Below are 14367 nucleotides of genomic sequence, written 5' to 3' on the forward strand. Positions count from 1 at the left end.
GCATTTCATACTTGCTGTTGTTTTTGCTAGTTTTGGCACTTTCTCTTGTGCTTCTATTTCTTGTGGCTGCAGTATTTTGTCTGTGGTTGTAACATTTCTTTCTGTGTTGCATAAATTTTTGGTTTCTTTGGGGGAAAATAATTGTCATGTATAAAATTAGCCCTCCAATGTGTTTTCTTCCTAAGGTGGTTCATGAGGTGCACTTAATTTTCACAGTTTTTTCCTATTGGCTTCACCTCTGTTTAACACATAATGACAGCATAACATCTGATGTAGTTTTTTGTAAACTTTTGAATGGATTTAAGTAATTCTAGAAGCCTGTTGAAGACCAGATAATTTCTTTTGCATATCTTTAAACATAATCCTTGAATTTAAAGAGGATGTGGTGTAGGGTTTTATTACAAAATGCAAGTTATGTTGATGGTAATTAATAAAAGTAAGACCTTGCAAGAAATGTCTACAAGTATAGAAATATAAATATGTGCTTGCAGATAAAATTGGTTTATTTTGTTTGATTAAGTGATGGCAGGCATCACTCAAACTATGATGTAAACTTTACATGGATCTGTTTGTTGTTACAAAGCTGAGTCCACTTCCTTTCTGGAATTCCTCCGAAAGTCCTCCATGTTACTCAGTTTGCTCCATTTAGACTTTAGTTAGGTGAATTATGCGACGCACTTTGTGTCAAATGGTTCCAACCGGACTTAAAGTAAATCTATTTTCATTATGGCTCCTCTCTTAGCTTTGAGATAACTCTAAGTTAAAACTTTTTTTTTTTTTTATGGATTTCTAAAGAAGCAGGATGTTAGAGCAGAGTTCAGCTGGTCATATGAAGTGGTCCTTCTCAGTGACCACTGATGTGAGAGGTTAGGGGCCTCAGAGGTCTCGGCGTCACTGTTTGTCAGAGCTATAAGCCTCGCCTGATCTGCTCTCGGCCGCAATTAGCAGCACATAAACAAACACACACATGACAGAGTGGGCTCGCCTTTTGCGCAACAGGAATTCCAATCAGAGCCCACTTCCACGGAATCACTGAAATGCTCTGTTGAGATGCAAGTCTTTGATCTGCAAAAATAATTTTGCTGTGCGTCTTGCTCTCTCTTCCGGCCCACTGGACGGCTCGTGGTGTTACATTTTTCACATTAATTCAAGCGACTGCGAAATGTTTGTGTTGTCTTTCATCGGGTGTTTAGTGTCTGTAACAGCTAGTTAAGCTTTTGGCTATCCATTCATTCAGGCAGACATTTTCCTCCTGCGCTTCGTCTCAGAGTAGCTCCTAGCTGGCAGAGACGGATCATTCCTGCAGATCTGTGTCGTTATTTTCCAGAGTCGCCCTCTCTAGCACACTAATTAAAATGATAAGTTGACTTTATAGATAACCTGGCATAGATTACCCCCGCTGGCATTTTACATGACAGATGAGTGGTAAAAAATAGCTTCTGGTGGTCTGGCCAGCAGAGAGAGACGGAGCAGGCTGAGGTCAGAGGAAGTGCAGACTCTCTGACTGTGAGCTTTTATGTGCAGAAAGTCACACTCGCTTCCCTTCAACTACAAATCCGTAAGGATTTAGGAAAGATTGGATACTGCCAATGACTATATTTTATTCCTGACATGCATGAAGGAAACCAAACCAAAATGGGCTCCTCCTAATGGTTTTTTACGTCATAATCAGTAAATGCGCTACTTTTAAATTAACTAATCCACTGAAAAGGAATTGAAGGAAAGTACATTGTAAGTAAAGTGATTTGCTGAGAAAAATACAAATAATTTTAAAACATAAGCATAAAAAAGATTCCCTGATTGCATAAAAAAAAACCTTCTGTAGGGAACTTGTTGCAATTATTGGTGACTAAACCTCCATATTCCACATGGATTATAATAGAGGGATTTATAAATTAGTTAAATCACTGCATTGCTATGTCCTCATTTGTATGTTACTTTGCATTAAGCCTCTGTCAAATGCACAAACATAATTAAAAACAGTGTATTATGCTAAACTTGCTGCAAACTCAACCGTTAAGTGAACACAGTTTTTTCCCTCCAGCTATCACCTTATTACAGCAGAATTCACCTACGGTAGGCGTGTAACCTTGCAGCACAGCAGAGGACACTTAAAGGCACGAGTTAGAAGCTACTAAAAGAACACAGGAAAGACTCTTAAGTTTCCACATGTTCTCTGTTTGCAGATTGGTCAAAAGTTATTTTGTTTCATGCCCACACTAAGACAACTAAATGACAGAGAAGAGGGCATTTTTCAACACCGAGTCTACTTTTACTCCTTTTTTGATATCTGAATGTCTCTAGCTAAACTTGGACTGCATTTAACCTCATAACCTTATTTATGAAACTAACATAAAACTGAAAGCATTTCAGGCCCCCTCCCAACTCAAATCAAGACTTTCTGACCACGGCACGAATCAGAGGCCAAGTAAGCTGAATTTCTTAATAGTTCAGAATATTTTCTGACATTTCATGATACATGATGATCAATTTATGATAATCACTAATCATTTTCTTTTTGTTTCTGATCGGTTCTGGCAATTTCTGATATTTCCTGAGCAGAGCTGATTAATTAGCACTGTGAGTACACGAGCATGACTCACTCACAATATGTTTTAAAAAAAACATATTGTCTATAAAAGTTACATATTACAGCTTTAAGAGTTTGAAACACTGCAGTTTTAACTCTGTAATTCACAGATCAGTAGTTACATATTGCTTTGGTGGTTCTAATGCTATTGAAGATCGGCGTTTTAAACAAGTAAACACACAGAGAAATTATTAAATGTTGTAAATAAAACAGTCGCTCTCCAGCTGTGCAGGAAAATGAGAAGAGTAAATACCTGGCAGCTGGAAGGGCCCGGTCGATATACTCAAGCAACCTTGGAGAATTATAGAACAATCTTCCCATTATGGAATAATAAAAGTTATTATGGTGCCATATAATAATGGATGCTACAGACTGGGAGTACAGCCTGAGGCCGGTTGCACAGAGCTGTGGAGAAATCATTTCAAATCGATCCACAACATTCAAGGTGAAACAATGTTGGGTTGTTGATTTATAGTGTGTGGCCCAGTGTGTGTGTGTGTGTGTGCGTGTGTGTGTGTTCTAGTCTTGGAAAGCTGTGGTATGGAAAACGGTAAATCAGCCACAGCAAAGGCAAGTGTTCACTCAGCTGGTGAAAAATACATATGAGGTGATATTAGATCAAGCATTGTGGGTTGTTTCCAACTCTCACAGAGTTCCTAGTTAAAGTTTAATTGGCTATGCTGTGTCTCATTCTCTTTTCCTTTTTCCTTTTTTCCTATCGAGTTGTTTTCCTTGTTTTTCGTCCTCATCATTGTCTGTTTTGTTGCACCCTGCACAGCCTCCATAACGAAGGCTTGTGTTTTGTAAGAAGCAGCGTGGTTCTGATATGCAGATGAAGAGTCTCCGTTCAGAAGTCTGCAGTAGATGTCTCGTTTGAATCTTTCAGTCATCAGCGATGTACCTGAGCGTGTGTGCGCATGATTGCCTCCGGGTTCTCATATGTCCCGATAAAGCCAAGTCAAGCTGAGCATAAGGACGGGAGAAAGGAAAAGAGGCAGCTGTCTGTGAAATGAATGAAACGGCATAAATTTGTAATGGACTTCACAACTTCATTCAGTGTACGCAACGCCAAGGACTCTCTGTCCTTCAAGACCTCCAGCATTTCATATTTTCAACTGGGCGTTTTAGGGGAGGCACATTTGCATACGTTAGACTAAAAATATCACTACTCTGAATATTTACATTGTTATCTGCATGAAGGGAATTGTTCCATAGGCGGTTTTTAATTAGTCATCATTATCATTTTAAGCTGGTTGTTTTTCTGACAAGTATTCTACAGTGCTGGGATTCAACAAGCGTTACTAGCAATTTCCTGCAAATGCAGCAGGAAAAAAATGCTAACCTACAGAATTTATATAAATCAAATGAGTCTTCCCAGCTACGGTAGATTTTATATTGTCCCAACAAGCCTTTTTTTCTATTACTCGCTGCTTGAAAACTCAGTAGCTTTAAAGTGCAATAAAAATAACACCAAGTTTCACCAGTATTAAATGGGTCGTGTATTAGTATTGTTCTTGTGACCCATCACCAATGACATTCGGGATGTTGTCGTCTCTCTGAGCTAAGATTTATCTACATATATCTGACTCAGTGCTTGCAGATACACTTCATTATGCTTCTCCTCATGCTGTTGCCATGTGAAGCAGTTTGCTAAAATGTTAGGACAGGGTTGCTGTGTTTAATCTTTGTTTTGATATGACTCATTGATAATTTGGCTCTTTTAATGCAGCTGCAGTTAACCGTGGGTAGAAAAAAAGCCAACAGAAAGCTTTCCCGCATCAGACTCTCGTTCTCTAGCTTTATAAACTTAGCATTGTTCTTTGCATATGTTTTAGCTAGCTGCTCTTTGCATTGTTTTTTCCATCAGTGTGCAAAGGAGGTCACATGACACAAACAGACTGGAAGGTGCAGCAACCATCAGTGTGGACAGGGGGTGGAAAAAGTACTTACATGAATGAAGTATTTGTTTGCCTAATCGAACAAAGAACTTTGAAATAAAATTGTTTCCTGATTTTCACATAATGGCAAGTGAACGAAATCTGAAATTCATACATTAAATATCTTTATATTTCTGTCTTTAACTCTGAAACATCCAGAGAATTTTGGACCGGTTGCACTTCTGAATGATTCATATGTCACAGTTTATTGGACAAATATATTAGGATTTCTAAAGTGCCTTGATATTGAATTGGAATTGAGAAGAAAGCCAGACTCCAGAGACTAAGATACAAACACCTTTTATAAAATCTCTTTTCAAAGTGGTGCCTGTCAAATAGTAACATCCAGTCAGTGGCTGTCATTTTCATTTTAGTTCATCATTTTATTTAAGTGTATTAGCTTTTTTCTTTGAATGCACACTGTCATAAAAAAAATCACATCACATTAAATGGTCAGCTCTAATATCTAAATATCTACTCTTTTTTTTTTATATATTGATAAGTAGGGGGAAAAAATCATCAGACAAATTATATGTCCAAATTTTTTTAGGAAAACCTGCAGGCTATCATGGAGTGTCCTATTTATTTTTGCCTAATTCTAACCTGCACTAAGAATGATGTATAGGATGTATAGATGGTCAGGATTGATCTTTTGCAAGTGCAATATACAGGTCCTTCTCAAACAATTTGCATATTGTGATAAAGTTAATTATTTTCCATAATGTAATGATAAAAATTAAACTGTCACATATTTTAGATTCATTGCACACCAACTAAAATATTTCAGGTCTTTTATTGTTTTAATACTGATGATTTTGGCATACAGCTCATGAAAACCCAAAATCCCTGTCTCAAAAAATTAGCATATCATGAAAAAGGTTCTCTGAATGAGCAGTTAACCTACTCATCTGAATCAACAAAGTAACTCTAAACACATGCAAAAGATTCCTGAGGCTTTTAAAAACTCCCAGCCTGGTTCATTACTCAAAACCGCAATCATGGGTAAGACTTCTGACCTGACTGCTGTCCAGAAGGCCATCTTGACGCCCTCAATGAGCAAGAGGGTAAGACACAGAAAGAAATTTCTGAACGAGTGGCTGTTCCCAGAGTGCTGTATCAAGGCACCTCAGTGGGAAGGAAAAGTGTGGCAGAAAACGCTGCACAACGAGAAGAGGTGACCGGACTCTGAGGAAGATTGTGCAGAAGGGTCGATTCCAGACCTTGGGGAACCTGCGGAAGCAGCGGACTGAGTCTGGAGTAGAAGCATCCAGAGCCACCATGCACAGGTGTGTGCAGGAAAGGGCTACAGGTGCGGCATTCCCCAGGTCAAAGGTCAAGCCACTTTTGAACCAGAAACAGCGGCAGAAACGCCTGACCTGGGCTACAGAGAAGCAGCACTGGACTGTTGCTCAGTGGTCCAAAGTACTTTTTTCRGATRAAAGCAAATTTTGCATGTCATTCAGAAATCAAGGTGCCAGAGTCTGGAGGGAGACTGGGGAGAAGGAAATGCCAAAATGCCAGAAGTCCAGTGTCAAGTACCCACAGTCAGTGATGGTCTGGGGAACCATGTCAGCTGCTGGTGTTGGTCCACTGTGTTTTATCAAGGGCAGGGGCAATGCAGCAGCTATCAGGAGATTTTGGAGCCCTTCATGCTTCCACCTGCTGAAAAGCTTTATGGAGATGAAGATTTCATTTTTCAGCACAACCTGGCACCTCCTCACAGTGCCATTACTGACCATGGTATTACTGAGCTCAATTAACCTGCCAACTCTCCTGACCTGAACCCCATAGAGAATCTGTGGGATATTGTGAAGAGAAAGTTGAGAGACGCAAGACCCAAAACTCTGGATGAGCTTAAGGCCATCRAAGCATCCTGGKCTCCATAACACCTCAGCAGARCCACAGGCTGATTGCCTCCATGCCACGTCGCATTGAAGGCTGCAAAAGGATTCCCGACCAAGTACTGAGTGCATAACTGAACATAATTATTTGAAGGTTGACTTTTTTGGTATTAAAACACATTCCTTTTTTTGGTCGGATGAAATGTGCTAATTTTTTGAGACAGGGATTTTGGGTTTTCATGAGCTGTATGCCAAAATCATCAGTATTAAAACAATAAAAGACCTGAAATATTTCAGTTGGTGTGCAATGAATCTAAAATATATGATCATTACATTATGGAAAATGATGAACTTTATCACAATATGCTAATTTGTTTAGAAGGACCTGTATTATAGCGTAGAGACCTTCTAGTCTGTTGTTTGGATCTTGGTTTCATCTAATCAGAAGCAATCAGTGCAGCTTTAAAAGGACAGCACAACATATTTTGACTCTTACTACAGGGTGAGATATTCTAATCTGTTCTGTGTTTCTCATGGAGTTTTGCTATAGGGCTAACACTGTGGTGAATTTTATCTCTGTTTTCCTGTTTTGTTTTTTGGTTGCCTAGAGAAAATCAGATTGCAGTCCAGCAGGGGAGATTTGAGTGCACTTTGAAAGCATTTCTCAAAATCTGTGTAAAGTCCAGCTGAATTATAGCCTCAAAGCTCTGATCCAGTGGGTTCCTTTTGGTATCCTGGTTGGATACTGCACATCACAGCTCTCTCTTTTTATCTGCAGGTAAATATTTAGCATGTGAGGGTGCAGCTGGGGGATTATTTTAAGCTGCATCCTCGTGCATTCTGTTTGTTTTTTTCCAGTTGACTTTTATCCAGCTTTTTGCTCCGTCAAAGGCTGAGCAAATGTAATCTGTTTGAGGGCATGACCATGCTGCCAACTGTTGCAGCCACTGCCGCCAGACTGGCTCCAAGATTATGTCCAAAAGCATTTTATGTAACTCTTGTTGTGTGCCTCAATTTGATATTTTAACGTGACCAAAATAATACCAAATCTTAATTATCGCGCAGAAAGAGGAGGTGTGTGTTCTTGCAGCAAAATAATCGGAGGTGAAAAGGTGGTCCCATCACCCTTCGCAGTCTTCCAGAAATATTTCATTAGATCTTGCTTTATCGTAATGATTATGTGTCCAAAAGAGGAAGGCCAGCAGTTATCAGACAGGAAGGTCATTATTGATCCTGCTGTCGTAAAGATTGTTAAATTGATTTATGAAGCATTTGCACAAGAGCTGTTTGTGCTTTTTATAAGTGTAAGACAAGAGTGCTGCTTTACAAAAAGGTGTGGAAACATTGACCGGCTGACAGGCTGCATGTGAATTACAATAGAAATGGTAAACTCGTCACAGAGGCAGTCCAGATGAATCAGAACTTGCACAGGTCTCTTACCCAAGCGTATTTTTACATCTGTAAAAATGAGAATTTCAGCTCTCCAGTAAAGGAAGTCATTAAACTGGGATGAGTCGGGTGAAATTGTATGAAAAGTGTGGTTAATTATAGTTAACTCGTGATTTAAACGGGTTAGGTTACTTTTTCCACATAGGAATAGGTTGATTTGGTATTTTCTTTCACTCTTGATAAATAAAATCCAATTTTAAAAGCTGTTTTTTTATTATTATTTTATTAAAATTGTTTTTGTCTATTTGCATTACTTTGATGTTTTGAACCATTTAAGAAATCTGCAAGTTCTTTGTTGATGGCTACAAAACCTGTGGATTAGCAGCTACAACTTTCCAAGAGACATTTAACCAAATATTTCTGGGAATGCATAAATTTGAGTTTGTACTTAGTATATTGACTCTGCGTGGATTGCTATTAAAAATGTAAGCTTTTTCACTCGATTCTTGATTGTTTCATGTTGTAAATTAGCTCCACCTTGGAAAAGAAGCAGTTCAATTGTGTCATTGAAGGTCAAAATTCCTATGACATTTGTGATAATGATGATGAATTTATCTTAACGTCCCACAATAAATGTTTCTTTGTCAAATCAAGAGTTTGTTTGATCTGACATTTCTGTCTTTCTTTCCATTTTGTTCCCTCTGGTAGACCAAACCAGTTGCATTTGCTGTCCGCACAAATGTCAGCTACAGCCCGAGTCATGACGACGACGTACCTGTGCCCGGCATGGCTATCTCCTTCGACGCTAAGGACTTCCTCCATGTCAAAGAGGTGAGCAGTTACTGTTGAAGTTGACATTTAAGACGCTGATATTAGGGATGCTCCTCATACCTTTAAGTGTATTGTTCTGGCAGAAATTCAACAACGACTGGTGGATAGGACGTCTAGTGAAAGAAGGCTGTGAAATTGGCTTCATTCCCAGTCCGGTGAAGCTGGAAAACACTCGCATCCTCCAGGAGCAGAGAGCCAAACAGGGCAAGTTCCACTCCAGGTATTACCAACCTGTTCGTCTCTGTCATTTTTGTTTGGCTATGAAATCCGTTACAATGAGCAAAAACTGTTTCCGCTCTAGTTTTTTTTCTGACTTAAATGACAAAAATTTGCGGTTTCAGCAAACTGGGAGCAAACTCATCGTCTAGTTTAGGTGAAGTGGTTCCTAACTCCAGGAAATCTACTCCTCCTTCATCTGGTAAGTAGCATTGTAGAAAAATGTAACTTTTTGTTCATTTTTAACCAACCTTTAACAACTGAAATCTAACTGAAGGCAAAGGGAACATTTTCTAGCAATATGTATGTATATATAAATATATATATATATATTTTTTTTTACTTCATTTTACTCTCTCTGTAGTAACTCCATTCTGCGCTACATTCAGTGCGACCAGTCAGCTGTGATTACCTCTGTGTGACGTTGCTCTTGTCTGTCTGTGTCGGTAGCTGTTGACATAGATGCCACAGGTTTAGACCCAGAAGAAAATGAGCTCCCAGTCAACCTGCGCTCCCCTAAAGCCAGTCCAAACACTGTTATATCACCCCTAGCAAAAGAGAAACGAATGCCCTTCTTTAAGAAGGTAAACTCTAGAGCTCCGCACTCCCTCTTCTTCTTCTCTGCCCGCCGGCACGGCTCCGTCTAAAAAAAACGGCTGACCTCACACAGCGCCCTCGCTCGTTTGTCAAGCACCAGTGTCCCTGTCGTCCCACGATGTGCACTCCACTGTTAGCATGCCTGCCTGATCTTAACCTCTCTCTCTTTCCCTTTCTTCTGGCTAATCACAGCTAAGCAGAAGCAGAAGTCGGTAAGTTTTGGTGTTCAGACCAACAAGACAGCAGGGTCTGAGGAGGAATCTTCTGATCTGTTTAAACTCTGCCTTTCCTAAGCAAGAGGTTTCACCTCTTTACTAACTTCCTGCCCTTCTCACTGTTCCCACAAACCTCTGTGTGTGTTGACGTTTGTATGTGATGTTGTAATCCTGACTTACTGGGACCTCATTGTGAGCGGTTTTTCACTAAGAGTCAGTGTAGGCACCACAATGTTTTTAGTTTATATCATTATTTGTAGGACTAATACTTACAAAAATTTAGCACATTTTAATCTCACTGTGCAATGTAAACAATTTCTGAACTGGCGGTTGAACCTTACGGAGCTAAACTGAAAACATCACTTGTGGCTCTACACATTGTTCATTCACAGCAGAGTACAGAGTCAAAGAGACTAAAACCAAGTAATGGCAACAATTTGCCTGCCAAAACGAGGTTGAAGTAGCATTACAACTAAACTTGGTATTGAACAACAGATGGGAGGAGAAAAAAATATTAAGAGAAAATTATGTTCCTTGAGGGGCTAAATAAGAGAATTTAGAAAATCTTGACTTGGTTTGTCCAATCATTATTTTTTTATTTTTTTAACCAAAACTCTGAAATTGCATCTTTCCTTAAATGTCAAACTTGTTCTGTAGTCTGTCAAAGACATCGATAAGGATGGATTCAGACAACATTCCAGTGAGCTTGGCATTCTCAGTTTGATGAAAAGCCATGTTTCACATGATCACATTGTGTTACAAGGATTAACTTCGTCCCACCAGAAGTATTTGAGCAGAAGCACATTGTTCAATAATAGCCCTGCTCTAGCCAATGGCAGTGTTCATCCGTTCCCACAGCGTAGTGACGTGAGAAAACATTCAGAAGTGGGTCGATGAGTAAGAGAGGGTGATGGACTGCAAGACAAAAGTCACAATAAATCCACTGAAACACTTATTAAAACAACATATACGGTTGAGACAGGGACATCAGCTTCAGGGGTGACGGAGAACACGACTGGCTGATGAATGAAAAATCCTTTAGATTAGGTTCCTGTTTCTCAGCTGGCTGCCCCAGAGTTCATGTTGAGTCACGGACCGTTTCTTCTTCAGGGAATAGAGGATTTTAGTGTTTATGTGGTGCTTTTCAACATGAGGCATCCAATTTAAAATTAAAAACTTAAACTGTCTTTAAAGAATACATAAATAGAAAAGGAGATCAGCAGTGGCCCATTGGCTTTAAAAGCTTATAAGGATTTATTTAGTGTATAAGATTGGTTAATGGGGATTTTCAAGGCTTGGACAGGAACGATTTTTTTTTTTTTTTTAGATTTCAGATGTTATTTCTTATACCTTGTCTAGAAACAGTGTCCAAAGTGTGGCTCATTAAGCATATGTGAGCAGTAAAAAGTTGACCTGCCGGTGCAGGCGGTTGATGTGGATTTACACTATTGGTCAAGACTTTCACTTTCAAAGCGGTTGCATACAGTGGAAAATGTTGGGCAGGACACAAATTGTTCTTCTTTTAAGAACAATTAACCTCATATTTTGATTGTAATCTAGTTTCACTTTAAATGGGACATCTGACTATCAATCAAATGTAGGGTTGACTAAACCTGGATTAATACAGCAAGCATCGTATAAGAAACTAAATTCAGCTCTAGGGATGATTAAATATTCAAAATGAAGTAAAATTGAAATTGGATCATCCTCCTTCTTGTTGACCTTAAAAATTTGTTCCTGTTATTTTTCTTTAATAACAAAATCACACCAGCAGTTCACAAGTGTAACTCAAGAATTCGTCGTCATTTCAAGAGACACACTTGAGTTTTCAGTGAATATTAATTCCTTTTAATACTTTTCCTCATCTTCATCTGGGGTTCCTATAAGAAAGGAAGTTGAAGTGGTTTTAACGAGAACAGAAAATAACAAACAAAGGGTTTTATTTGGAGACTGAAATAACTTCAGCTCAGCAAAAAAACATCTCAATTCATATTTTAATGGAGTTTAAGTCTCCAGCGTTCGCTGATTTCTATTCAAAGAGAGAATTCCAACAGATTACTCCATCTGACATTTGCAAACTAAGTAAGTTATGTACAATAACCAGATAATGGACTGAAAGACTTTACTAAATATAGTGGATACCTACCGTGACACTGGTGCTGAATGCTGATCTGAAACTCCTCAGACTGAGATCCCAGCTTGTCCCAACAGTGAGCTTGTTTTTCTAGCTGTGTCCTCTGTTGATCTTCTGTCTCCGACTAACCGTCCCTGTACGACGACCTTCTCCTTTTTTTTTTTTTTCCTGTTTGTAGTGACATGGACCATGACACATGCGATACGATCCGTCTCAAGTTTCTTTTGAGTTTATTCAATTTTTGCTTATAGTGGTCTCTTTTTATATACTCCAAAACCACTAACATTGTTAAAACTTGAGCTAACTGGCTAATTGTGTTAGACATCAAAGCCTGCTTGTGTTGCGATGGGCTCAACGGGACATACTGTGTCATGGTTCTGTAAAGTTCTAGCATTTTTAAATATATGTTATAAGTTCAAGTGTTTGTGTCTATCTTTTTATTAAAAACTGAGTTTCTCCTTTGTCGTTTTTTTTAAGACGGAACACATTCCTCCATACGACGTTGTGCCTTCCATGCGGCCCGTAGTTCTGGTTGGACCGTCTCTGAAGGGCTACGAGGTGCAGCAAATTTTTTTGCGTTTTAAAACTTTGACACATCCAGCGTGAGCAAACTGTAACTTTCGGTCACCACCTCTCGCCAATCTCCTGTCAACAGGTGACGGACATGATGCAAAAAGCACTGTTTGACTTCCTGAAACACCGATTTGAGGGAAGGTGAGTGCGCTTAAGTTAACAAACACAAGCTTCTCATCCCACTTCCTTCCTGAATTCTTTCTCTCTCCATGTCAATAGGCTGGTATTTATCTGTCCCCTGAGGTTAGAGAAGGGAGTGTGTTACACGTTTGCTTGGCCTGGAGATGTGTGCTGCTGCTTTAAATAGGTCCTCTCCATGTCCTTAATAGGCCATAATGAGCCCTGGAGCAGAGCAGGGTTCTTTTTATTCAATGCTGAAGCCATGGAAGTTACTTGAGATCCACTCAGGCTGTCAGCAGCAGCAAAGAACATTGCTCATTTGATTGTAATCTGATAATAGGGTGTTATTTGCCCTCAGTCTTTACTTTGTTGGCAGTTATTTTCTCGCTTGTCCTTAAATGCAATGAAGTTATGCGTGATACTCATCTGTAACCTATAGGTTAACATCTAAATTACCAGGGATAACGTGTGACGCCCATGGGAGTCGAATGGAAAGTGGTCTAACCCTATAAATACTTTTAAAACAGTATTTTAACAATACAAGTCTTATTCATTTGCCCATGCTTTTACACAGCAATAGGTATGCAACTATGGGTTGAGCCTTGCCAAACGGCCCTTCGACATATCGTGGGGAAAACTGGTGTCAAACTCACAGCTGCTGATTACCAGACAATTGAAACACGTGAAAATTATATTGTTTATTAACATGTAAAATATTGTCCCACACATTTCACATGTGAAAATTGGACGTTTTAGTAATGTGAAAACTTTCCACAAGTTAAATACAATTCCGCTCTTGTTTGGATATTGCATCTTGTAGTGCTATGTAAAGTACATCTCTATGTGTTTCTTCATGTGACAATCATATTGTGTGGTGACGTGAAACACTTGTTATGTAAATACGTTCCCACAGATGTTTTACATGTGAAAATTGCATCATGTAGTAAAGTGTAAAAACTTAAAATGTAGGATGAATTTCCACGTGTTTCATGTTTGGAGTTGATTTTGTATAATAACATGTTAAAAGTATATTATCTCTGTCCACGTGTAGAAACATTTCCCCACTGTTTTCACATGTGGAATCTGTGATACTAGCATGTGTGTGCACAAGTGTTAAAAGCTTTGGCAGGCAAAACATTTTTTTGATGTTTCACATATGAAGTTGATACAATGTGACATGAACTCTATAGAAACATTTAACTTAATTTTTAAAATCTATTACATGTGGAAATTATGTTATGCAGTAAAATGTGAAACAAATGTAAAATCTTATACGTGTGAGATAAAATTACACACATTTTACATTTGTGTAATAATGTTGCCAGAAATGTTGTGGCTTAATACTCTTCTTGTCCAGGAACTATTCACTTCACTGGCCATTCACTAAATCTTAAACTGAATTGAAACTATTCAAGGAATTTAGCTTTTTTTTTTTCTTTCCAAATCAAACACAGATTAGTTCCTTGATCATCTGTTCTGCTTTTCGGCCGTCTTGTTTGTTTTACTGTGAGCCAAATAGTTTCTCAGAAATCACTAAAAGAGGTATCTGCTTTCCTTTCAATATAACTGAGCATGATGGAATTTGGTTGGTGCTGCTCAAAGCAGCGAAAAGAATAAATGTGTTTGACATGTGATTGTTATGAGGCAGGTTTTTCTTCTTTTTTTTTAACGACGTTGGTTCAGCTGACTGAGGTTTTGCAGACATTCATTTCTGTGCAAATCTGTTAAGGTTTTAGCACAGCATTTCAAAGGGCGTTAAACCAGGAGACACGTGTTTTTTTTTAGTTTTTTTTTTATCATTATTATTAAAACTTTGCGAACTTAAGTCATTCCCAGGTTATGGACCACTGACAGTTGCTTGCCGAAAGTCATCGCTTATGTCCTACAACCATCTTTTTGTTGCTTAACATTGTGTGTGTGTGTA

General features: G+C 38.7%; 1 protein-coding gene across 8 annotated transcripts in view; it reads left to right on the plus strand.

The window, feature by feature from the left end:
• The window catches only part of cacnb2a (calcium channel, voltage-dependent, beta 2a), a 71110-nt gene that overhangs the window by 49301 nt on the left and 7442 nt on the right, over positions 1-14367 (plus strand). For 6 of the 8 annotated variants that reach the window (XM_008396703.2, XM_008396707.2, XM_008396708.2 and 3 more), the window contains 6 exons: positions 8466-8588; positions 8672-8808; positions 8930-9006; positions 9255-9388; positions 12228-12308; positions 12406-12464. In XM_008396703.2, coding sequence (XP_008394925.1) covers positions 8466-8588; positions 8672-8808; positions 8930-9006; positions 9255-9388; positions 12228-12308; positions 12406-12464 — 611 coding nt within the window. Of the gene's footprint in view, positions 1-8465; positions 8589-8671; positions 8809-8929; positions 9007-9254; positions 9389-9593; positions 9614-12227; positions 12309-12405; positions 12465-14367 lie in introns of all 8 variants that reach the window. The other 2 variants (XM_008396706.2, XM_008396710.2) reach the window with 1 other exon arrangement.

The sequence above is a fragment of the Poecilia reticulata genome, linkage group LG20 (genome assembly GCF_000633615.1).
Source record: "Poecilia reticulata strain Guanapo linkage group LG20, Guppy_female_1.0+MT, whole genome shotgun sequence".
Lineage (NCBI taxonomy): Eukaryota > Metazoa > Chordata > Actinopteri > Cyprinodontiformes > Poeciliidae > Poecilia > Poecilia reticulata.